This window comes from Plectropomus leopardus, chromosome 13 (assembly GCF_008729295.1).
Source record: "Plectropomus leopardus isolate mb chromosome 13, YSFRI_Pleo_2.0, whole genome shotgun sequence".
Lineage (NCBI taxonomy): Eukaryota > Metazoa > Chordata > Actinopteri > Perciformes > Serranidae > Plectropomus > Plectropomus leopardus.
This window is the reverse complement of record NC_056475.1, coordinates 18,922,875-18,949,698: the sequence shown is the minus strand read 5'-3', so window position 1 is coordinate 18,949,698 and position 26,824 is coordinate 18,922,875. Positions and strand designations below refer to the sequence as shown.

The window sequence follows — 26,824 nt, the reverse complement described above, 5'->3', positions numbered from 1 at the left end:
CTAATGAATCCTGTGTTGTTTTTATGTGGAGAACCATCAAACAATGTGACAACAAAGACCAGAGTTTATTTATACTGCAAGATAAATACTATACACACTTCTACTGATTCCTAGAAAAATGGTAACTGTTAATTGGAGAAAAGCCCTTCTGGCAGTGCAAGCTCAGTGGACAAGGAGACTGAAACAAGCCTACACAATCGATTGTGCCACAGCAAAACCTCAAATAAAGATAGACATTTAGGATGTGAACAGGTAGGGCTAGGTACCTAACTTGGTATTTTAAAGAGTACTGACTGAAAAGCAGTGCCAAAATTCGTTATCTGAAAGTGCATCTGGGTGTGAATACCAGATTTAGACAAGGGGCAAAGTGCTGCAAAGCCCACCAAAGCCTAGAAGCCAGCGACAGAGCTCCACAGAGCCGCCAGGTTAAACTTCATACAACACACTGAAGCACCCTAAAGCCAGGAAGCCACAGACCTCCATGTCCGCTCCATCAGCTTCCAAGCGAGCCAAAACCATCTCTGTAGCGCAGATCTGTGGCGTTAGTTTTGGCATTTGGTCTGTTTTCTTTTCTATATTATTTTGGTAACAGCATATTATCACTGCAAGATGAGAAAAGACACACAAAGACATGCAGAGACAGAAGATTTGAGAGCAGAGGAGCAGAATTGCTTTTTTAGTCTACGTCACCCCTGCAGCTTGGTCAAAAAAATCAATTTTTGTTCTTACAGAGAAAGTAAAGTACCAAATAAAGGGGGTACTAGTACTGAATTACAAGTACAAACTAGTACTTTGAAATGGATAAAGACCAAAACAGAAAGAAGAATCCTCTGTCAAGAACCATTTTTTCGGGTTTCATGTAACTGACATTAAAATTTAAGTAAAGATATAAAAGTTTACTGGATGACAAAACAAATGCATGCATGTTTCATATGTTACATCAATGATTCATACTCGTTTATGAATGACAACTGCCTTTTTCATTGAAAGCACCTGGGCATGTGTGTGTGTGTGTGTGTGTGTATGTGTGTGTCTGCCTGTGAGATGTGGCAGGTGTAGACTAGCTGATGCTAAGTTCAAAGGTTAGCAGATAAGCCCTGCAGACCCGACTCAGGCCAGGCTGGTGGCAATTCAGGATTACTAATCTCTTTGTTTGGTTTGGTTGAGAGTTTGTGCCGCAGCAGATAGGATGTGTGCATGCTTGTGTGTTAGTACGTGCACGCAAATACACCCACACAAGATTGTGCACGTGTTCACCATCCACTGAAACAATAGAGAGCACTGTTCCATTGAGCCACAGCTGATGGAGGATAAGAGAGGCAGCAAGCAGCTCCAATGAGTCTCAGTAATCCATCATCATAAGACAGGGTTGGGAATGACACATGCACACGCACAGCTACAAAGTAGGGTTGGAGGGGTTAGTGGAGCATGATGTACGGTATGTTATTGTGCAAAAAGACCACATACATACTGTACACACAAGATAATAATAAGTTATACAACAACACTAAGCGGAAGAAACATGCAGAAACTGTATTATTATTTTAAATATTTAGATAAAACTGTTTCTAATGAAAAGTGCAGTGCAAAGAATCAGCACCAACCTCTTATCTGTCGAGGTGTTTCTGTGCTACGGGCCTGTCAGGGCATCAGCTCTACTTCAGAGTTGTCCTCCACAGTGGACAGTGGTGAAGACATGCTGTTTGAAGCTCATGTTGTTTGAAGTACAGCAGACACAGCACTAACAGCGTAGCACTTGTCAGAAGCTTGTGCTTTGGAAGTAAAAACCTTGAAAGGGAACCATTTGAAGTTTGCATCTGTGGTGATCAACTAAGATCCACATCCTTTGCATATTTTGACCAGTGTGAAATTTTAACATAAACCATATTTTTTAAATCAGCTCCTTCTGTTTTTACATTGGAGAAGTTTGCCTTATTTGCATGCCCTGAGGGGAGCTAATGCATTAATGCTTAATTTCGTGGTTTCCATTACAATGGAATAATTTACAAACATCATCCTGGAGGATATTTTTCATAAATACTAATGGATAACTAACAGATATGAGTAAGCTAAGAACAACATAGCTACAACTGCAGTTAAGAATGATATTGAATGAAGAATGAAGAGGTCCAAATTTTTCATAACTGCCACAAATATCTATAAGGCTTTTTCAGCGACTGAAATGCAGATTACTGATGTTTTATTTCCATTCGCTAACAGGGCTAGTGAAGTCATCAAAGTTAAATGGCCCAATGAAGCTGCCATTCAGTTGGGTATTAGAGGCCGACAACAGGGTTCCCCGCACATTCATTTATTTATGCAATCAACCACAATTTTAGTATTTGCTGCCACTTATTGTTTTTTCTATTCTTAGAGCTGGACCTTTCATTAGGAGCCCCGTTGGAATACCATTTAGGTATTCAGAGCACCACACACACAATTTTGCTTTTATTCGCCTCTGCAGCAGCTGCTCCTCATCTAATCCATTGACCTGATCACAAACTGATCAAATGAGCAATTCTCCAACCAGCGACACAAACACAACAAACTGCTGCTAGGAAAAAGGAAAAAGCGCCTGCGCCTGTGTTAAAAAAAAACTTCCAAAGTCAGAGAGGGGACACGGTGATCACAAAGGGACACAAGAAAAAAAAGCACTGATCTGAGTTTCCTGATCCGACCCACTCCTGCTGTCGGCAGCTACCATCATGACGAGGTAAGAATTCTGTGAGAACCACTGGTAAACTAACTCCAGTTACAGTCTAATTCAGATATAATAATACAACATTAACAGTGAAACTAATTATTACAATAGTGTTGTACTCTATAACAACACGTACTTAACATACAAGCAATAATTGCATAAAGTTATTTAAATACTTCCTTAAAAAGATGATGTCAGATGTCAGATTCACTCACAAAAAAACAATTTCCTACCAAAAGGTCAAATCAACATCAGAATCCATACTCAAATATCACAGCCCCAGTGCCAGCATGCACTCGCAGCCTTGAGAGCTCACACTGTCGTCCTTGAGAATGCCAGAAAAAAAGAAAATAAACATTTGATTTTAAATGGATTGCGAGATTAAGATTTGTTTTTTAAAAAAACTGTCAACCCTGGGGGTAGGGTAGGAGGAAGGGAATCAATTCTGAAAAACAAACACAGACAGATCATACATTATAAATATTAAGTTTGGAAGCAAAATATATCCCTGTGAAAATCCAGCCCCTTAGACAAGCAACAAAAGATTGTCTAAAGCCACTGGTCAAGTTTAAAAAAATATATGCATATAAATAATATGTGTGCATGATTCATAACAACAATGGCAAATTAGTCACACTCATTTAGTTCATTGTTTAACTGAGATTGAACTAAAATTTCCATATGACCCCTGTGGTAACACAACAAACACAGACCCTTATGGATCCATACATTAGCTTGATTATAAGAGTATGCTCCTCTGCATTCACATTTGTTATTCCAAGTTAATAGTTTTCCTGGAACCAGAGTCTGAATGTAGCGGGAGCGGGCTGAGGTGGGAGGGGTAATACAGTGAGTCACCACTGCCAGTTGTTGGCTGCAAAGCCTCTTCCTCCACCCCCATCTACCAGCATTTCTGAGTGTGAAAGTGCTGGCAGGAGAGGTGAGGCTGAACCTGGCATGGTGCTACAGGGCATCAATCCTGGTAGTGTACTTATACAAGTACAGGTAACTTCTTGGGTTGGGTGAAATCAGTGTATTATTGATTATCTGCATGTTTCAAAGAACAAAAATTCCAATTTGCACAATACTACAATACCTGCAAAACCAGCTGTACTTTGTGCTTAGTGCTAACTAGCCAATGTTAGCATGCTTACATGCTGAAAGATGGCAAACACGGTAAACATTTTACTTGCTTAGCATTAGCATTGTCATTGTGAGCATGTTGGCATGCTAGCATTTAGCTCAAAACACCACTGTACCCAAACAGCCATTCTGCAGACGTGTTGATACTTGAACAATATAGCTTTCTTCCCTTGCATGATGCAATCAAGTGCTTTACTAAACATCACTGGTGAATTTGGAGTGTTTATCTGATATTTTTCCTCGTTGCAAGAGATAAATGTGTAGCGACTTGCAAATTTCTTTTTTCTGCCTCCGTAGCAAGAAATCTCTCTTAAGTGGGGTTGGATACAAAATTCTGTACTTGTCAGTACTACCAAGTAACAATTCATGTTAAATCAATCAGTGCCAAATCAGGAGATTAATTTAGAGAAGAGAGAGAGAAAACAGTGAGTGAGACTACGTCACTCTGGCTTCTTGTTCAAGTCACAATGAGACAGGGCAATAGCAGGACGAATGTGGTCACACATCTGGTTCCAATTTTTTTAAAATATGATGTAGACAACGCTCGCTGCGAAACTTGCAGTGCAGACTGTCACAGGCTGGAGGATGTAGGGATAAGTGTAAGAGGGGATAGGAAGGTAGAGAGAGGAGAGTTTCATTTTCTTTGGTGTCTAAATAAACGACGAAATATTGTAAATAAATTAACAATATTAAAATTGTGAAGTTTGGACTTCTTTTTGGAAAGCTGACCTAACATTTTTGTTATTACAGAGGAAGTAAAGATACCATTGGGTAGAGCTGTAAAACTTCTAATTTTTCAATCGTCATTTTGATGTCGACTTGCACAATAAACACATCACGAAAGACTGCAATATTGCACTGAGAGATTTTTTTAGTCAGTTGACAGATAGTATAAGCAAAAAAAAAAAAAAAAAACCTTTCAAATGTTATTACTTTTCTTTTTTTTATTGGTGCCATTTGATTTAATTTTGGGGTTCAGTTTAGTCAATACAAGAAAGTTGGAAATAATTCCTTTCATTTTTTTAAATTCAACAAGCAATTGGTTGTATTTTAGCAGAGGCAGAAATGAGTACACTTTAACATTATTTACTTATCGCAAGTAATACCATTACTGTGATATTCGATGTTATTGCACATTATGTATCACATTTTTTCCCCAAATGGTGCAGTACTACTATTAGTGAATAGTATCCAACCCTATACATTAGTCACATATTTATGTATTATATTCATATTGTATATTTTTGTAACAGATGTGATTAATATAAGATTTTACAATGTAGATTTGGCACCAAATGAATTAATTTTAGTGGTCGACAGTACCAAATGACAGTCAGCACTCGTACAAAACGTTATTGTTGAATTAAGTCTCAGTGCCCCGCAGAAGATTAGGATACTGTTCTTATTTCCCTTGCTGACATGGACCAAAGCACACAGACCTGACTTTATTATGTGCGCTAACATCGATGCTGCCACAGTGCTGGCCAGGCAAGATCACATCCACAGAAAAGCGACACAATAAAGCAGCATACTGTGCCACTTCTTGGTCTATTTAACTAGTTTTCGTATGCGTGTTCAAGACATTACCAAGGCCTGTCTCTTTTCAAGCTGTGCTGTCTTATGAAAAATCCCCATCCAAAAGCTTAAAAATCCTTGTTTAACCCTCTGCTTCATCTACAGCTCCCTGTCATTACTGAAGTGGGTTTATTAGATGAATTCCTTTAGGGATCGTAGCTCTCATCTGCATTCACTAGTTAAAGTCTATTTCATGGAGAGAACATGCAGTCCTGAAACATTGTTCACTTGGTGCAGAATACAAATGGAAGCAATAAGAAACTAAAGTAGGAAATGTGTCGGTTTGATAGCGAGTGAAGATCTACTAACCAGTCTAATGTGATGCTAAATGACTTGTTACAACTGGCACTGTTTTCAATGCTGCGGGGGATGTATGAGCATGGCAGGGAGATGCTAGATGTCTAAGGTATAAAATAACACTAGGAGGAGTTCTTGAATAACGAAGTTACACACACACACACACACACACACACAGACACACATAAACACACACTACAAAGTTTGCTATAATCAACCTTCGGCCACTGCAGTATGCAGCATGATGAATAGCTACACAGTTAGCTATACTTCACAGTAAAGCAGATGTGTTTGTGTGGGTGTGTGTGTGTGTGTGTGTGTGTGTGTGTGTGTGTGTGTGAGAGAGAGACAGACACAGAGAGAGAGAGAGAGAGAGAGAGAGAGAGAGAGAGAGAGAGAGAGAGAGGGGGGAGCCAAGGGAGAAAGGCGAAGTAGGCCAGCATGAATATAAAATCACCCCTGCCAGGCAATGATGTGGGCTACAAGAAGGAAGGGAGCAGTGTGTGTATTTTTTGTGTGAATTTGTGCAAGTGTTAGAGTTAGAGTGTGTGTGTGTGTGTGTGTGTGTGTGTGTGTGTGTGTGTGTGCGTGTGCGCGCGCATGCTGCCAGCAAAAATGTGCAGATTAAGGTGTAGGAGACTAAAGCAAGCAAGGGTTTGTAGGAGCGCTCATTTATCAACTCTCTGGGATGTTGGGGGCACACACTCATCAGCTCACAAACACCAGGTAATGCAAACAAAGCAGCTTGTTATAATGTGAAGATTAGTGCATTGTAGGGGTGCTAGACTGAAACACACACGCACATACACACATGCTGTACAGGCAAATGCAAATGAATACATGGCAACGAAAACATGTTTCAACAGCGTGTTTGATCCAAATGTGCTGTATGAAGATCCCATAGAAATGACACCCACAACCCCTCCTAACAGTCTCTCTCTCTAACACACACACACACACACACACACACACTTAAGGGAGAAACACCAAAGAGCCAGACACAATAGCACAAATCTGCCAGACACAATAACGTGGAGGATCGAGGATGAAAACAAGAATAAATAAGAGCATAAGCCTTTACATGGATACGAATGAAGAAATGAATAATTTTTAGGACTAGTAAAATAACAGAAAATGTATTAAATAACATTTCGATAACCAATTTATTTATTGAGTAAAAATGAAATGAAGTTTCACTTAGTTTTACAAATGCAAAGAGACGCTTGTTTGTCTTTGGTCCACATTCATTATATAACGAGTACTTTGAGTGTTAGCTGTTAAACGAAGTAAACACTTCCCACACAGACATTTCTTTGGGCTCTAGTCACGTTTTCATTTTATTTGGTTATACATTTTATAGGGTTAATTATTATAAGGGCCCAATATGTTATAGTTGGGGGTTTTTTTTCAAAGAACAATCTATCCTCATTTATGTTTGATATATAATCCCTGGGGGTGAAAGAAAACAAACATTAAATTTACAAATGTAAACGTCACTTTCAGGTCAAATATCCTGTCAGTAAACTTGCTTACCTACAGTACTTAAAATTACACAAACTTACATTAAAAAAATAGTTTCACTTTAAGTGTTTTTTCAATTTTAAGAAATCCTTTAAAAGGTAATTTTAACTGATAATAATAACAATCGTGAAACACTTAAACTATATTATGAATTCGTAAGATTTTCTGTGATGGTTACCGTGAGTATCTCATAATGTTGTAACCTTAGAGGTAATGCATATTTAAATCAACAACAACATCAACAAAGCAAATACTGATTTGCGTGTTGGTGACCATGGCCAACATAGAAATTTCAAAGCCATCGAGACAGCCCAAGTACACACCTAACTAGACTCCTCCTACTTAAATATCCAAATATTTTTGTATAATTACAATTTTCATTGAAATATAGTCAAGATTGCCAATAATACCCCAGCATTTGAAAAAAGCCATCATAATATAGCAAAAGGGGTGTGAATTTTTGGTTTAACAGTAATTAAAATGTATAGCTCTGCAGCTAGCAGTGATCACACGCTCTGCATGCAAAACCCATGTTTAATTCATAATATCCACACTTGCAGCAGGCCAGTGCAATATATTTATAATAGATTTCTGACGTCTGATAGCGATTTCTGCATCAATGCAAAGTGAATTGTAACAGCGCTATTGGAAAAGACTGTGTAATACTCCTTGCATCTCAAAGAGGCAAAAAATACAATGCAGTGTATTTGTATGACAACTAAGAAGGTTCAAAAAGCCATCGCAGCTACTCAGTTCTACGATTTACTTTTGTCACCGTCTTCAGAAATGACAAATAAGCTAGAATCTTGAAAACTGGAAATATTAAAGAGCTCCTTTTGTCTCCCTCTGTCTTTCACCTCAACTCTACGTCCACTCTTACAAAAGCGTGGCCAAAGTATGGCAGACATAACAGCAAATAGTCTCTTAGCCCAAATGTGTAAAAGATGAGTGTAAGGAGAGAGTGAGTGGAGAAAAGGAAGCCGAGAGGAATAGCACTGCAGACAGCTCCATTACCTCCTCACAATGGGGATCATCCACATACATCCACCAGCCGCTTCACCCAACCAGGGATTCAGGGAGCAAGGGACGAGATTACACCGAGGGGTTAGAGAGATGGATGTGCTTAGAGGAGATAAAGCATGGAGAGACAAAGGAAGCGACAGAGAAGTAACAAAAGGTGTCGTTAAGCAAGCATGGGACATTTTTTTCTGTGTTCCCCAATTCCCAGAAGGTGCCCTCACCCAAAATCTGTCGTGGCTTATCCTCAGGAAAAAAAAAATCCCGGCATCTGGAAATAGTAGCTAACGAAGGATGAGGAGGAATTTAGAGAATTGGAGCAGAATTCAAGCGCTGTAAGACGCGGATAGTACCAACGGTTTAGCCTGGGTGCTTAACACGTTGTACTTTCACACACAAATCAGACTTAAACACAAATGGCGTTGTGATTTAAGCACGGAAAACCGAAATAGAATTTATAATGAAACCAGGAAGAATCAGCATGACACCTTAAAAAGAGTCATTTGGCTCTGAAGTACATTATCATGGAGAATGGTATGAGAGGGTTTTGGAGCAACAGTGTTTTAGAGATGTTATGAAACTTGACAAAATTGGTTTGATTTCTTGGGAGGAGGGCAATAAGCAACTTAACAACACATGGCCCAAAAAGTAGCATACTGTTAAACATATAATTATAAGTATTATTAATATAGTTTACTGGACATTTTACTGTAATTTTGTAATAATTGCCACCCCCTTTTTAAAACTAATTTTCAGGTCATTGTCAGGTCATTTTCTTTATCACTTTTGATTCATTTCTTGCAATTTGCAGAACATTTCTTGCCAAGTAGGTCACTGGATATTCCCCTGTGTTTTTTAAAAGAAATCAAACCAATATTCTTAGAGTTCAAGGTGTTAAATAGCTTGCAAAAGAGGTCTGAAGGCAGCATAAGTAAAGTTATGTCTAAGCAGGTTTTACGGGATTACGGGACAACTTAACATTTAGATTTTTAATTGGTTATTTTCCCTTCCTTAGATGTTTGTCACAAAGGGGAAATGGTTTCTAGATATGTCCAGCATGCTTCAGAGCGTGCTCACTATAACTGCAGCCCTCGCTTTCACAGCTAACCATGCTAACAAGCCATGAGAGGCTAACCACACAATGTGACAAGTGACTGATGATGAAAAATGGCCAATTAAAACTCAGAATGTCAGGGTGTTTCAAACAGGCTTTGTGCTTTATGTAAAAAAGTGTGCAAGCAGCACTCCGTTTACTCAGGTCCACTGAGATTCCTGCTGCATTTCACTCCTCTATCACCAGGAGCAGAGCAGAGGAGTGCAGTGATACACACAGCGTGATGAGGCTCCACAGGGGGGCCGGAGCTCATCAGACCCCCACAGAACACCATATAGCCGGACCTATGTTACGTTCAAGAAGAAAAGAGCACCTGAAGGACAATCACAGGCTTCCCAATTTCCACCTCTGAAACTTTCTGATTCCTTCTCTCATTTCTCTCCCTTAAGTTTACCATCTTTCTCCCTTTATCACTCTTAGTCCAGTAAAGATGAGCATCCTTGCCATAGCATCTGTTTCCACCTTTCTGGCTCATGCAGAGGACAGGACAACCCAGCTGTGTGACAGATACCAAAGTCATTCATGACCTTGCAGAGGGAGCCACACCCTTTCTCTTCCACCTCTTTGACAGCACCTCTATGTATATGTGTGTGAGGGAGAAACAGGCATAAAGTGTGTGTGTGTGTGTGTGTGTGTGTGTGTGTGTGTGTGTGTGTTCATGCACTGAAAGAGACAGCCCATTTAAAAACATTTTGTCTTGTTATTTTGTTCCTTGGGTCAGCACCAACACAGTTGTTACTGTTAGCTAACGTTGCTCGCTGGCTGTGGCCCCCAGGCACAAACTGACTAAGCTTCCCGGAAGCATTACGGCAGCTAATCTTCCCCAAAAATAACCCCCGACAGCATCTAACAGGGGCCTGCTAAACACTCGCTGAAGACTGACAAAATGTGCATCCTCTTTCTGAGACATTTTTTGTCTTGAAATTTCAGGGTTTTCTCCAAACACTTTGCTTCTCTTTGCTGCAGTGTTAGCCTGAGGCTAATGTTCCTTTCCCTTCATGAAGACAGGATACACAAGCACTTCTGCTGCACAGAAATTAATTCAGTACTCCGTTTAAATATAACCACAGTGATATTACATTTCAAGCTGGTTGATTTATTGATTAGGTGATTGACAGAATAATAGTTTGCAACTATTTTGATAACCGTTTAACTGTTTCAGTGGTTGTTTTGGTTTTTTTTGAGTAAAAATGCCTGAAGAAAAATGATCCTAAGTTACAGCTATTCCCAAGCTTTTCTTTTTTCTTGTGACAGTAAGAATATTCTGGCATGATGGTTGAACATTTGAAGTTGTAACATCAGGTTTTAGGAAACTGTGATGGACACTATTTACAATGACTATTTTCTGACATTTTATAGAATACAGTAATAATTAATGATAATAATTAAGACATCCATGTGTTCACGTAAATGTTTGTCAGTCATTTTTCTATGTGACTAAATTGTTGTGTACTGTAACATGAAATGACTCAATACTACATTTGGCAGAATAATCAATACTTAAAATAAATGCTAGTTGCAGCCTTGTTTGTTGTTTAATAGAGATTACAAAGGATTGTGGAAAGGCTATTTATGTGCACACTGTATAAATACATGAAATTTTATGATCAAATGAGACCGCCGCTGAGCTCATTGGAGATCTCAATTGGCCTCTATACTATTTTTCAACATCCCCTACAGTGGTTCCCAGTCCAGCATCTGGGGACCCCAGGGGTCCTTGAGTGAGTTCCAGGGGGTCCCCAGAAATATGAAGAATAAATCTTCACTATTTAATTCACTGTACATGTGAGTCCAATGTGAGTAAGAGTCGTAACAGTGACTATTCTGATAATAGGTTTCACTTTCTCTATGGTTATCTCCTCAGCTGTAGTTTACAAATGCAGAATTCTGGTCTTATTTATATCTAACAACCAAAGTCTTTTCAGATGGAGCTCTCTGACACAAATCTTATCAAATGGTGGTCTGTGTCCTAATGTGTATCAATTTAGGGGTCATTGATACTAAAAAGGTTGAGAATCAGTGTGCTATTGAATCAGATTCCACATATAAAATCATTTGGGTCACTTCACGGCAAAAGGCAACACTGCCTGGATCAGAAACCAGGCAGGAGGGCTCGGCAGCTTCCACACAAAGAGAGACTAAAGCAAAAACTCACAGAAACACAAGAATTACTCAAAACATGTTAAGAAAAAGCACAAAAAGCACATGATGATGAAACTAGCAACATGCTCTTTGCAAAATGGCAGTGAGCTTCGTAACACTGCAGAGCTAGTGTGACATAGAGCTTGTTATCTAAAGCATAGCCTGAATGCAAAACCACCACCAAATATCATATGATAATAAAATAGTAATGCTGTATATAGTAAATATAGTTGTGTGCTGTAGCTATAGTATAATCCACCATGTACTCTATGTTCCATAACTGAAAAACCTTTAACCAGAAAACTGCTAATTTCAAATAAATGTTAATTGTATTTATGCAAAAGTCCATCAAAATTCATCTTCTACACGCCCGGGCAAGGCCACCCTTTATTTAATAGTCTATTTAAATCCATTAGTGGGATTTTTGTTATGAGAGTCATCTGCCACGGCTGTGCGAGCACACGATGGCGCATTGTTATTCCTCTGCATGGCCATGCAAGCAGATTACAGTGCTGCAGGGAAATAGTTAGCCTCTGCCCTGAGTGTGCAGCCACAGGGCAAACTCAGGAAAACAACGAAACTGAATTTTGTGCTGGCAGTTCGAACCCCTTAGGGCCAAATAACATGTCACGTAATAAGGTTTGAAATTGGGTGACCTATTCTTTTACCAATCTGTGTGGTATAAATGAGCATGCCAGTGTCACTGCACTCCAGACAAGAAGTCAAGCAGTGTTTACAAAATATAGAAACACTTTTTTTTCTATTGCTGACTTTTTTTTTGGTTTTTGTATAACCTGCTGCTGTATGCCTATGTGTCGGAATGTCAAACAGTGAGTGTATGTGTATTTTTTGGGTCTGTGTGATCGTGTCTGACTCGGTGTGTTGTGCTGACTCCGACTCTGCTGGCTGTGGACTCAGTATCAGGTGACCTTGGTGATTGTGGAGTGTGTGGACAAGAATAATGAGACGTTTGCTAACAGAGACTCAGTGGGACCACTAAAAAGGCTCAGGTGGGGATTGACACTGCCAGAAGACATCTCATCCGACCAAGAAGGAAGGTGAAAGAGAGAATGAAAAGCCAAGAACAGGCATGGAGATCAAGAGCGTGCCAGAGTGTGTCACCAATCTTTTTTTTCTGCCAGACAAACACTCCATTTTGATCCCAAAAAAGGCATTACAACTAGATAAAGCTGTCTATAAATAAGCACAGCTGGTGCCATACTTAGGCCAGACTGACAGTACTGCCTGTAGATGTATTTGAAATGTACCTCTGAATTCTTCAAATAAAGATACAGTTCAGATAGATCACGTCAACCCTCTTCCCTCTGCCAACAAACATTCCTCCTCACCTGGCTTCCTTCAATATCTAGCATCACAACATGTCAAAGCAAATAACCACAGCCTGCGGTAGAAGTGGCTGACCATTAACTAGAAATATGAGGTTTCAATCCACAGAAATACCAGTGCAGAGATAGGAAAGAAAGCGCTGACCTCCAAAGGGATGACACAATCAGTAAAAGGGTCCATCAAAAAAGTATCCTGTCCTCTAGAGTGGCAAGTATTTACAGCGGTGTCCAACCTTGCCTTTGACCACACACAAGAAATGTCAAAAATATCCATTTACAATCTCTCACACAGCTTGTGGTATAATCCAAGTTTCATTTATCCAGTCGAATGCCCAGTACTTACCAAACTCATGCATTTTCACTTAAGAGCCCATTTATACATACATACAAAAATAGATGCGTCCGTTTCAAATGTTGCAAACGTCCGTGCCCTAATACTTCCATGCAACCTTTATGATGGCATAGATACAGCTAATAGATGGCACTAGAGGACAGAGTGAAAAGTTTCACACAGCTGCAAATGAGGTGACAGTGGAAAGTCTTAATAATAATCCTTGCAACGGTTGCGGACTAATTGCTTCGTCGACCTACAGAAAAATAATCGCCAACTATTCTGATGATTAATAATTACAGTATTTTTGCATGCAAAAAAATGGAAAAAAAAATACTGTTTTTAGCCTCTCAACTGTGATTGTTCCCTCCTGTTTCTGTTTTACATTGCATTAAATTGACTATATATGACATTACCTCGGCCTTTAAGAAACTGTTATGGACATTTTTCGCTACTTTCTGGCATTTTATAGACTAAACGATTAATTTAGAAAACAATCAGCAGATTAATCAATAATCAATAATAATTGTTAGTTGCAGCCCAACTTGTAACCCATCGTCGCTAGTTGAATATGCCTATTAGTTAAGACCAGCTTGACCCACAGGGGGTTATGTTGCCCTGTTTCATCCAGCTAATCTCAAGGGGCCTAAAAATACTGAACTGCTCCGTAAGTTTTAAGTTAAATGAGCAAAGATTAAAAAAAACATCTGAAGAAACAAGTGTTCTTCCGCTCCCTTGTCTCTCTTTATTCATCCACTGACCCCTCAGATTTATCATCTACAATACCCAAAAGGCTCGATGCACATCTATATACTTCAATGAAGTGGGAAATGAATAACTGAAAGGAGCTACACTGCAAATACACATGCTTTCACTGAATGGGTTGATAAGTATAAAAATAATGTGAATCATATGCTCCAGCTTTTATGGCCCCCAAATCTCAACCCAAGCAAAAAACTAGGGGAGATTTAAGTGATGTGTCCAACATACTTTGCACACAAAATTAGGGAATATTTTAGACATCTAGAGACTTGTGTAACCTAAAGCGAGGAGCGTTGAAACTGATCAAGTGGCTCATCAAGACCCACCATCTAAAACACCCAACTGTACACAAACCAGGGTCATTCACAGACGATCCCACTCAAATTTTGCTCTACTAGTGAGCAACTTTTTCAGTTATTCAGTGCTGTGTGGTTTGTTGTTGCTGTTAAGACAAAAAAATATCAGCTCATAATAGGAGATGGTGAGACAACCAGACAAAAGAAAGAACGTGAGAGATAGAGAGAAACGCTGTGGCAGAGTACTGCGAGTCCGGAAGTGGAAAGCAACACCAGGTGGTTCAGCGTCTGGAGGCAGGCAGTCAAAGAGCAGTGTTGCCTTGACAACTGTGATGCCTTGATGATAATAGCCGAGCACCTCGCCACCAGCAGCCCACTCACGTAATGTAAGTGTCTCCATATGTGTGCGCTGCATGTACTGCATTTGTAGATTTTATTTAAATAACGTATTATTACAAATTATAGCATGCCCTATGTTGCTGCACCCTGTGTTTTGCCACCGCAAATGCATCAGTACAGCCAGAACCCAAGTTGATTATTATTGTCTTCGCTCTCCTTTTCTTCTCTTTCTTTCTGCAGACAGTACAGTTCATCACTCGCCAAAAGGCCAGCATCCTACTCTACAGAAGAGGGAGCATATCTGATCCAGTGGACAGGCCATCTGTTCACCCAAGCCGCAGTGGGATCTGATCAATACGGCCACAGTGGATGGTGAATGTGGCTGCTGTGGTCTCCCACATTGACTGGAATAATGGATCAGCTTTTGGGTCACAGTGGACTCATTGTACCAGCAGCATGACCACTGAGGTTCCTGCCTCCACACCTCTTTGTTTCAACTCTTTTAATTAAGGAGCTGGGCAACAGAATTCCCTAACAGGCTTAGCTATTGGCAGCCTTGCAACCACAACTGATTGTTCAATTCAGGATTTAGCAAGTAAAGCTTTGTATGGACAACACATAGTGCTTTAATTTATCAGGGTGTCGGGGCCTTTGTGTGTTAATGCATCGGACCAGCATTCTCAAAATAAAGTGTGTGCCTGAACGCAGGTATTTATGTAAAACGGGGCACATTTCAGTTGAACGCTCTGATGAGCTTTCACTGATCTGATGTGGACCAATCCAGAGTCCTTTCCTCTTCCGCTGCATCAGCTGGTGATTTCTGAGCACATAGCCACTGCAGCATCCTACCACCTCATCCTCCTCCACTCTCTCTTTTCTCCTCCCCCACCCTCCCTCAACCCCCTCTCCTCCTCCTCCTCTCCACCTGCTTTTAAATGCATGGCGCTGCCCTGCCAGGCCAGTCTATGCAGGCAGCATCTCTCCTCTCAGCCCCTCCAGAGTGAAGGAGGAGGCCGTGGAACAGGATGGATGGTTATCAGCCTGTGCAGCCAGGGGGTGGGGGGCAGTGGGGGGGTTGTAAGGGAAGGAGACAAGGTCGGAGTGAGCCAGCAAAGCCCCCCTGCTCTTCCGTGTAGTACCAATAATCGATTGGGAGATGAGAGGCGACCTGAATCCGGACGGCTCACCAGTCTGACTGAGAAGAAAATGGTTTAGCCCAGCTGTAGGCTGTCCTGCTCCAAGCATCCACTCAGTAAATAGGCCACCAGCTACATGAAAACCCCTGAAATAGTTAACCTCCAGAAAGCACTGCACTAAAATGTGGTTATAAATTATGCCTATATTATTCTACTTCTTCCTCAAAAGAGAATAAATAATGATCAGAGCCCTCCTCTTCATGGCAGATATGTAATATCATGCAGTACACGCCATCGCCTGATGCATGGAGGAGGGAAAACAGCCTAGCAGCATCCAACACACACACGTCCTATATCCTCCTAACGCATTAGTCTCCCAGACCAACGTCTGCTGTACATTTTGCTCATCTGTTTCGTAACGGGAAACACCAGTCATGTCAAAAGCCCCAGCTGGATTAAATCGTCTCATGTGTAGGGTAGGCCCAGCATCGCCGATACAACCTCTAATGGAGGGGTGAAGATGGAAGAGAGGGGGTGGCAACATATATCTGATCCATAAATAAAATGATCGCCTTTGGAAGCACAGCAATATAAAGCACTGACCGTTTCACAGCTACCTATACATCACTCCTCTGCGCACAGGATGCAGGGCCCTGCCTTCAACAATAGGCCTATGCATAATTTTGAGCCATTCTCATACACACACATATGTCGATGGATAGCATAATGCTAGTCGGCCTTTGTCGGTGTCGAACTGATTTAGTTTGGTGCTCGACTGACTTGCATTCCTGCATAATTTCGCTTTTTAGGAAAACCAAATATTTCCGTTTGGGTCTCGGTGTTGTGCGCAACATTGTAACCATTTGCCGTTTGCTACAACCTGCCTATGCATCACTTCAGGGTACATATCGGGGTCAGGAGAATAGCCTGCATACACTTTCCTCTATCCACTAGTTTCACTGCAAATGTGTTTTCCTTGTTGCACCGCAAACGGGTCATTTAGTCAACAATGGCTGGTGATTTGACTACCCTCCATGCCTTGGTGGGGTCACATGCTTCATTCAGGCTTTACAATAATAAAGCTTCAGCCTATTTATCCTGCAACACAACAGCCCCATGTAGGCTATGCTCCTTTATATCTGCAGAAAATAGAAAAAGCCCACATCCATCCCCCGAACAAACAAATGACATCATCCTCTGAAAGCCACACAACCATGGGAGTGAAGCATCGTAAATAAAACATAGCGGGTTAGGACACAGTGATTCTCTATGGCTGCCTTTCTGTGTTTTCTACAGTTTGATCCACTCACCAGGTTCAGCACCGTCTCCACGATGTCCCTGTTGCTAACCTCCCCGACCTGGATCAGGCCCACCAACACGGCGAATTTCATCTGGATATTCCTGATCGGGACAGCGGGGTTGATCACCCCGGCCGGGAGGACCATAGAGCCGGCTGCAGACACCATCCTTTCCCCGGTGGCGGAGCCGGAGCCAGCGCCCGCGGCGACCTGCTGCTGCTGCGGCTGCTGCTGCACGGAGGAGCCCGGCGGAGGATGGGAGTCTGTGTCCGTGAGCGAAGAAGCAGAGCCCGGTGGTGCTGAAACCGGCTTCTCGCTCGACATTTCCCCTTGGAAACAGGGAGGAGAGGAGCGGTCGCCGCTGTCTCTCACACCTGCTCTACAAGCTCGAGCGTCTGCTGCTGCACAAAAAACATCCACTGCGCAGGAAAAACAAGGGAGAGCGGCGTTTCAAAAACCCTCGGAGTTCACCCTATCCTCCTGAAAATGTGTAGGGACTCATAGGGCTGGAAAAAGAGGGATGGAGGTTTAACAGAATGGTAGCCTACGCTCCTTTCTCTCTCCTCTCTCTGTGTCTGTGTCTCTCTCTCTCATTGGCAGGTTGCAGTCAGTGCGGTCGTCGAGGAGAGTACGCCATGTTGACGCCCCCTGTCTGCGGCAGCGCGCGCTAGCCACGCATGCGCACTCGGGAACGTTCTGGTAGGGTGCTGGAGCAGAATAACATGGAGCCATCCATGCATGGGTTCATATACAGTGTATGGTTCATACACAACACAGCATCACCTAAACAGCTGTTTTGTTTTGTTTTGTTTTTGGTTTTTTTTCGTTTGATTATATTGTTTTTATTAAGTGTGTTTTGAGTATTTAATGTCTCTAAAGAAAAATGTTGAATTAAAAGTTAACAAAAACAAAAAAGGTATAAAAATTTAAAAAATCTCAGGAAATCAATTGACAGAGACCTCACTTTAAAGGATGCCGAGCATGAACAAAGACATTTAAAGTTTAGATAGAAATAAAATCATCCAAAACAACAAACAATAACAGCAATGTATAACAACTAAAAATAAACTTTTGTTTAACACAGAGCTTATTTGTGGCAAAATCCAGAAAACCGGTTGACATTAGCTTCCAGGATGGCCTGGAAGATGTCATCTCTGAGGGGACTCTTTAAACATGTTATGGTGTAGAAGTATAATTAAAAACATTTACACTCAAATAAAACAAGATGTGAAATAAGGGCTTTAAACAGCCATAATGGTAGAAGACTGTTCAAGTTTAAGTTCTTTTGTAGATTATTTCATATTCAAGGTGCACTGTAAGAGAATGACTTTTTCTCAGTTCAGTTCTGATTAAGGGAATTTGGAGCAACAAGCTTTTCTGCGACTAAGTACCAAGTTCAGAGTTAAAAGGGATGAAATATAGGGTGGGAGCATCTGTTTCAAAGTTTTATGGATGAATAAAAAACAATGCTTGTCTCGCCTCACAGCTGAATGTGGCCAGCTGACTTTTTGACAAAGATGTAAGAATCGCAGTTACGAACCTTAGAGCTGAGTGGTAGGCAAAAAAAATACAAATCAGTAATAAATAGGCTACTGGTGGGCATATTGTGGGTGCAGTTCAGGGGCAACTCAGATTGAGTTCAAGCAGTTTAGGGAGTCTGGCTTCCAGACGGAGGCTGTTTATATATTCAGAAGCCATCCATCTGTCCCACTTATTGCTGTCCCTAGTTTAACTCTGGTACCTTTGTTTCCTCATTAAACACCACAGGACTGCTCTCCTGACTCTCATCTATTCTTATATCATTTTCTGCCTCTCCTTCTCTTTTTCCAATGTCCTCACCTCTTTCCTCATTCCCCGAAATTATTTTTACTTTTTGCACACACCTTCTTACCTACCATCTTCACCCTCCACATGCCTTCTGTTTTACAAAGCACAATCCTCTTTCTTGCAGGCCTAATGTGGACTGTATTTACATAAAACTATGCTGTATTTCTTTGTATGGCATGAAACAGGATTTGCACTTTTATCACTTGTATTTGCACCATTTGATTTGTTCCCTCTGGTCCTTGGGCCCAGACTCCAAAAAATCACTTATTGGTACCACCTGAGGTAGCAAGGTCTAATCATGAATTTTGTAACCCTCCATGTCTAAGTGACATATTATGATATAATAACCTTTACAGAGTGGCAGCTTAGATGACATAAACATGACTTTTACACCCTATGGCAAGTGTTTCTAATAATGAAATGGGCTTTATTGCCCACAAACTACCTTGGCCAAAGCCAGTTGGGTCACAAACTGGTCTTTATAAATGTAATAATAATAATAATAATAACAGTTAATTTAGCACCTTTAAAAAAAGGGTTAACAAAGTGCTTTGACAAACAAAACAAAAGCAGGAATGGGATATACAGAAAACAATAACAGAAAGTCAAATAGTCCTACTAAGACCGAGCGAGACAAAACTAGGGTAGAGTTAGAATAAAATTAAAACAAGAGGACAAATAATGCAAGATGCAGGACTTAAAATGTCAGTATAAAATTCAAACAAATAGACCAAAACAACAAAAGCAATACAAGCAATAAAATCACAAATAAAAATAAATAAAACATGAATAGGTAAAATGAATAAAAATAAATATAAAAATGAAAATACAGGATAATAAGCAAAACTATAGTAAGGTAAGTAGCTATTTTAATACTGTACTATGCATCAATGTATACTATTACCTGAGTAATTTTATCACAATCACCCACACTGTATCACTCATTAAACTGCCCTCTCTCTCATCATCTGACTCTCATTTTACCGTGATGACGGTTTGCAGAAATCCGATTTATTCGTGGTACGGACACTTAAAATTGCCACAGCCCTGCATAATTACAGCTGTCCTGGTACTGTTGGAGAACCTTGCCAATGCGACACAGTTGCTGATACAGTGCTTACTTTGCTGCATTTTATGGACATGTCTAATGAGTGATGGAAGGACACAAGTATCTATATGCAAACGTATGTTTTAGGGCATTTTTACATCCATTTATGACAAGTGGGTGTGGAATGGCGCTTGTGCCCATGCACCCAGTACCACAACAATCAGGATTTATAAAACAGAATCAGGTGTATGCACAGCTTTATACATTTAATGAAAATAATGTATATGAATATATCTGCCTGTGTGCTACACACTGTTTTAATTGTGAATCTAAATCAGTGTTTTCCCGATGCTCATGTTGCGGAGGGGCTGCTAACTACACGGGCTGACGTGACACCACGACCCTATCTAGAGCCAGTCTTTGGTTTGTCTCCTCTCAGCTACTGTAGAAATGTGGTGGTGGGACATGTTGATTTCTGTGAATGAGGACCTGCTCCCTATGTAGATATAATAGCTCACTGTAAGGTAATGAAAATACAGTGCTTCTTATATTCAGGTGATCCAGGATATCCACTAAAGACAATGTGCTGATGATATTCAATTTCTGCCAATATATCCCTTTAAATAAATAGAGTGATGTCAGAATAAAACTGTGCCTTTTGGGAGAGTGGAAATTCATTTTCAAGTATAAATATAAGTGAAAAGAAATTTTGACAAATTATCATCTGGTTTACAACCACTATACCGATATCGCAGCGCACGGTTGTTCTGTCTACACTTCACTGTCTTTGTTTGTAAAACAATCATAATCAGAGAAAAATGCTTTATTAATGGACAAAGTTTACGGAAGAAAAGAAGCATTTGCTTCAAACTAATTATCATTAGTGTCTGATTCTTCTGAGTAAAATCTGATCTGGTCACTAAAGTGATAAAAACAACAGCTTAATTGATGTACTGTATCTAAACAGACAGTGAGATGTTGTGATGTGTGGACTCTGTGAGCTCTGTGATCTTTCCATCTCTATCACTCTAACACACACACATGCACACAAACATGGACAGACACACAGGAGCGCACATGGACGCACACCATCGCACAGCCATCTTGATGATGACTCACATCCGTCTGTGCAAACAGGAAGTTATTACCTATGTTCCCATCACTGTATGAGGTCATCAACAACTCTGCTTCTCTATTGTCCCTAAAAGCAGAGACAGATATTGAGAAGCAGAGTTTCATCTTCAATTCAAACCTCTGGACCTTTAGCCTGTTATTTTAACTAATAGTAAAAACTAATAATAATAACTGTGGTGTCATTTTGGTCCAGGCCTTGACTGAATTATCAGTCATTTAGATAACAGCTGAAGGTAGACACTTGTCAAACCAAATATAACTGCAACCACTGTGCTGGAAAAAAAAATTGCTAAGAAACAAACTGCATTTTCACCAGTACGTACTGATCAAACCCTTTCTGACAAATGTCACCTCCACTGCTTTCTCTCTGCCTGATCCTCACTGAGTCCCAGTCCCCTCTGAAGCTCCAGCACTCTGATCATCAGCCCACACAAGACACTGGCACTACCTCCACACATCTCTACAAAGGTACAAGGGAACAGAGAGGAAAATGACTGCCTGCCCACAAGTACTGCACCTCTACTGGAGGTGAGGGAGGGGAAAGAGAGAGATGAGATGGAGAAGAGAGAGAGAGAGAGAGAGAGAGAGAGAGAGAGAGAGAGAGGGAGGAACAATGTTAGTGCTTCACCCAATCACCGACTCGATCCCAGTTAAGACCTCTCTTTCTCCTAAAGAAGTCTTTTGTGGAATCATGACAAAGCTGTAGAAGCAAGCCTTTGTCTGAAAACAAAGAGGAGTGTGCGACAGAAAGCCTGTCATTGTGGTTGTGTGTGTACGTGTGTGTGCGTGTGTGTGCCTGTGTGTGTGTGTGTGTGTGTGTGTGTGTGTGTGAACCCAAGAGTGCACGCACCCGAGAGCAAGATAGCATGTGTTAGCTTGAGAAATTGCTTCTCTGAGTGTGAGGGAAGTGTGCAACAGATGCGAGCGTTGTGTGCAAGTGTGCATTTGACAGAAAGTGTGTGTGTGTGACTGTCTCCTTCATTTCCTTTGTGCTGAAGATTAGGTTGAGGGGAAGAAAAAAAACAAAACAAGATGGCCTCTGCTCATCTGTGGGATTCTCTAATGATCTTACATGTGCACCAGCATCAAATGTAAAACACACTCACACAGCTAATCGTCATCCCCGTATCACCCCCACCTTTCACCCCTGTCAACGTCAGCACCTCAAGAAATATGTGAGCGAGACATCAAAAAGACTGGCATCACTGCCTATATGAAAATACACACACACACACACACACACGCACACACACACACACACACACACACGCGAAGCCTCTATAGTCGCTTTGTTAATGGGAATCCTACCCAGCAGATGTGTCCTGCTGGAAAAACACATGGAGTGTGAAACAGGCTTATGTACGCATACAGGTAGTGAACCAGCAGCCATGGCCGGTGCAGCCACCAGGGAATACTGTTGGTGTCTAAGTGTGTATGAGCGACACCGGCTGGACCAACTAGATTCAGATAAGACCACGGCATCAAAATTATTAAAAGAAAACCATCCAGGCACAGTTAAGCATGCAGGACATTGTAGCATCAAACTGAAGCCACTTGTTAATACATTTTATACAAATTTTAAAGTTTACTCAAAATGTAGCTGTTACTTAATTTTGAGAAGTTGTTGCGATATAAAAATGACAAATGAAATGGGTTTTTTTTATTCTAAGTGTTAGGAACTTCAGTAAACCAAGTTTATCTGTCTTAATTTGATCATCACAAGGAGGTTTTAGCCAAAGAAGTTAGGAGATCTGTGAGTTCTGTTATGTTAACATGTTTAAGAATATACAAAAATGACAGACTAAAATGATCTAATTAAAATTGTCTTTTTTAATAAGAAACAACTTCTCAATATTAGGTAAATATAGCTAAATTTCAAGTAAACTTAAAAATAAGATATAAAGTAAACATACATTAACTGGATTTAAAAAAAATAATAAAATCAACTTGTCTGATTTTACAGTGTAGTACTCACTTACAAACAAACTTTACAAAGTGTTTGTCAGGATAGAATTAAAAGATCACTAACCGGAAAAAGGAATGCAAATAAAAATGTTGATTGATCAATTGCTCAAAAATTATTACAAATTAACTTATGAATGCACCTTTAACTGGTATCTTACAGAACGCTGTGCAGCCTGCAAAACCAATAACACAATAAGTGAAATTGGCAAAAACAGTGTTATCTGTCTCTCAATTTATATTCAGTCCTTTCACCCACAGCTAATGCATGCCTGCTCTGAATCCTTTACCCAGTGTTTTTTATCGATTTAAATAAAAGAAACTTTTGCAGTGTTTCAGCTCCTGGTAAAAAATCTCCTGGCACAATGAACGCTGAAGTAATTCTAACTGGTAGAAGTTTCCACTGGTTGCAGCAGATGCCACTAAATCCTCCTAAATCTTACTCACTGTGTCTTTCAAGTAAGGGAGAATAAAGCAATTCAGTGAAGAAATCAATAAAACTACATTCCTAAAAACTACTGAAGCAGGATTTGTATGAAAAATGGGGGTCAGAATCTCTCCCTACTCTCTTGTTTGCTAAAAATGAGACCCGGTAACAGACTGAAAGACTTTAAAGTCGACACTCTGAGGGCATTACACAAGATCTTTTATTGGTTCCTTAACTTGGAGGCTTCTGCAATCTTGGGACTAAATACTTTCAACAAGCAGGTCATATTCCCTCTTGCATTCACTCTCCTTCGCTCTAACACTGGTGGAATTGCAGAGGACAATCCTCAAAGGACGCCACAAAGTAGCGTATTAACGTTTTAAAGATTAGAAAAGAGTGCCTATGTATCAGTCTGACGGAAAGAGCACATGAGGAGGAAAAATGTTATCCTGCTAAAATCTCATAACCTCAATATTGGTCATTGTCATGTTTTAAGGATTACACAATCCTTATGGGCTAAGAAGATTAGACCATCTTTGCTCTTATGAATCCCTTTCACAACCCCCTCTGGATGAACTCAGACGTGTGCAGTGACGAAGGTTTGAACAAGTCTCATTTGTCTTAGTCACGGGAAAATTGCCATTTTGGAGATGAAGGATGGACAGGAAGAAAATGTTCTCAAGACAAAATATTTTTGAAACATATTCTTCTGTGTAAGCTATGTCACATTTCTAATTTTCCTTATCTAAATGGTGAGAGGCGTCGGTTTGTGGTAGCTCTCCCTTTGGTCTGGAAAGCTGTCACCAAGAATGAAGGAGTCGGTTCTTTGACAGGGGTCGTGATGTGGGATCAAGGTTTCTGCTCTTTGCCTGGGCTGGAACGCGGGGCTTCTGAACTGTGGTAACGGCCATGAATAACCCAGCTGAGATGAAACAGACAATTCAGTCTGATGGAAAAGCTTACGTACAGTATTTGGCCCTGACGGCTATCGGGGTTTGCAAGGCCAGCTCTGGAAATGTGCACGCCAGAGAGAACAATGAACAATGTACAAACACGTCTGCTTATTAGCAGCATGTGAACGTTTGTTGTCAGTTAATGTGACAGTGATCCAGTATGGCTCAATCTCTTCAACCCCATGGACGCTCAACCCCCTGGTGAGTCCATTATTATGCAGCCAAGCATTGTTCAAACCCTCAGAACCTTTTTAAAAATTCCACGCGAGATCTCAAGATTTCCAAAGATATCAAATCTGTCAAGTTGAATTACTGCATAACCAGATGCACAACACAACCAGAATTTACTATGTGATGGCCTTAAAATCAAAGTGAGTTTAGACAAACGTGGAAAAAAAACATGTTCTCTATTTAAAGCCATGAAGTGAATCCAGTTGCCAAAAACTTTTTGGGCGTATGTGCCAGGTGAGCAATTCTATTGGACTGAATTGGTACTGATCTTGGTATTCTGGTACTCTCGGTATCGTTATTTATCTATGGTTTGTTCCAAGCAAGGGTGACAGAAGTAGTGGGGTAGGAAGTAGGGAAGGAGCCACTGACCCCCACATATGATGACACACACATGGACTCACAAGGTGAAAACAGTACCAGCCCTGCTGTCACAGCTGGGTTTTTAATGTACAAAACAGAACAATGTGTACTTTATTGAAATATCTACATTTTTCTACGACTGGAAATACCTCAGAGTTGCCACTGATATCTAGCTATCTATACTAACTGAAACCGTAACACACCCTGCTCTGGCACCAGTTTGTGCTTCTCATGTATTACCAATAATGTACATGAGTCAAAAAATTGCTAGAATAAATGTTGACATTGTACATTTCTGCACGCCATGGATGTTAAATTTATGCATTTCATTTGTGCATGTAACAGATGTGTTGAACCTTAACCTCTGAATTTTCAGTTTTATGTTGTTGGTAAATGTATGTTGTGGTTAACGTGTGATTGGGTTGTGGAACAAAAAACACTTGGTTAGGGTTAGGAAAACATGTTTTGGTAAAATATCTGGTTTGGACGTTGTTACTATGATATGTATGAAACACAGAAATCTAACATATCCATGGTTTTCAGAAACATATAATGCTGACATTTTATTCTGGCAAATGGGCTGCTTACAGAGCTAAGAATCAAATTTTCTGAAAAATGATTACCTTGCCAACTGTGAGAATACTAAGTGTCATTTAACAGCACTTGAACCAAATTAAGCCTTTTTTTTTTTTTAAGAGCAAGGACATATGTCCTTTCTGGTAACCTGAATTAATTTTTTTTTTTTTGTGTTCGATAAACTGACTATTTCATCCAGAGGGTTAGAGGAGTCTTTTAGGGTTCTGCAAATACCTTCCTTCAGAACAGCAGTAAGTGTTGTCAAACGACCTTCTGGGTTTGTCAAAGATTGCAGGCCAATTATTTTTCAGAATATCGGTTGCTTAGCTCTGTGACTTGAATAATAGTGATACACGAGAGGCACAAACTCTGTTCTTGAGTGCTCCTACTAACAAGTGAAAGTGTTTGCAGGTGAGACTCTGAGGCCAATGAGCCTGAGGAGCACTTCCAAATTTGTTATAACACACGACACATCTATCTCATGGCATATTGACTTGTCAGAAACAGATGTAACACGAACTATGTCTGAATTTCTATTAGCTACTCTTGTTCCAGGGTCCTCGCATTGTGCATGCTTACTGATATGGTACACCTGAGAGGACTGGAGCCATCAGTGACGTTATTAGTTGCACTTGTACTATTAGTGGCATAGCAAGAATGAATCTGCCCTTTCTGCTGTGAAAAAGAGCTCCATCAAGTGCTGTAACAAAGCAGGAATGTTATGCACTGCAGCCAGGCTATTACTGCAGTACAGTACGCGCTCACGAGTTTAGCCAAACTGCAACCAAAATCATTTACATGAGCAGTACTCTCCTGAGTGTGCCCTCGTGCACATTGTGTTAAGATAACCCTTAATCTTGATTCATCTGTCTAGCTTCTCTTGCTCTGAAGATTTCCATACTGGTGAATACAAAGGATGCCAACAGTGCTAAACCTATAGAGCTTGAAAAAAGACTTTACTGGCATTCACTATGCTTCTGGTTTAAAACAGCAGCAATACTGAACTCTACAGTCTGACACATCTACAATGCATTTTTCATGGTCATGCTCAACCTGTTTGCCATGAAAGTAACAAATGTGCTCAGGGACCTTGGTAACCTAAGGTACATAAGATATATAGCGCAAACAATGTCTGCACGTATATTTGTGCCTATTGTGGCACAAAATTTGGTTTGCGTGTTTTATCTAATCCAGTCTGTACAGCAGTGATGAATTTACATTTGCCTGAAAACAGATTTAAAGACTAACAAGCTCCAGCTTTCAACCTTATGTACTTAAATGAAGCCAC

The 26,824-nt window shown here is 40.4% G+C and overlaps 1 protein-coding gene across 1 annotated transcript in view; it reads right to left on the bottom strand.

Annotated features, from left to right (window-relative positions):
• Positions 1-17,626, bottom strand: part of LOC121952349 (neurobeachin-like) — a 117,986-nt gene extending 100,360 nt beyond the window's left edge. The window contains exon 1 of the mRNA XM_042498966.1: positions 17,031-17,626. Within this exon, the coding sequence (XP_042354900.1) occupies positions 17,031-17,342 (312 nt within the window). The 5' untranslated portion in view covers positions 17,343-17,626. The remainder of the gene's footprint in view (positions 1-17,030) is intronic.
• Between the last annotated feature and the right edge of the window lie 9,198 nt (positions 17,627-26,824).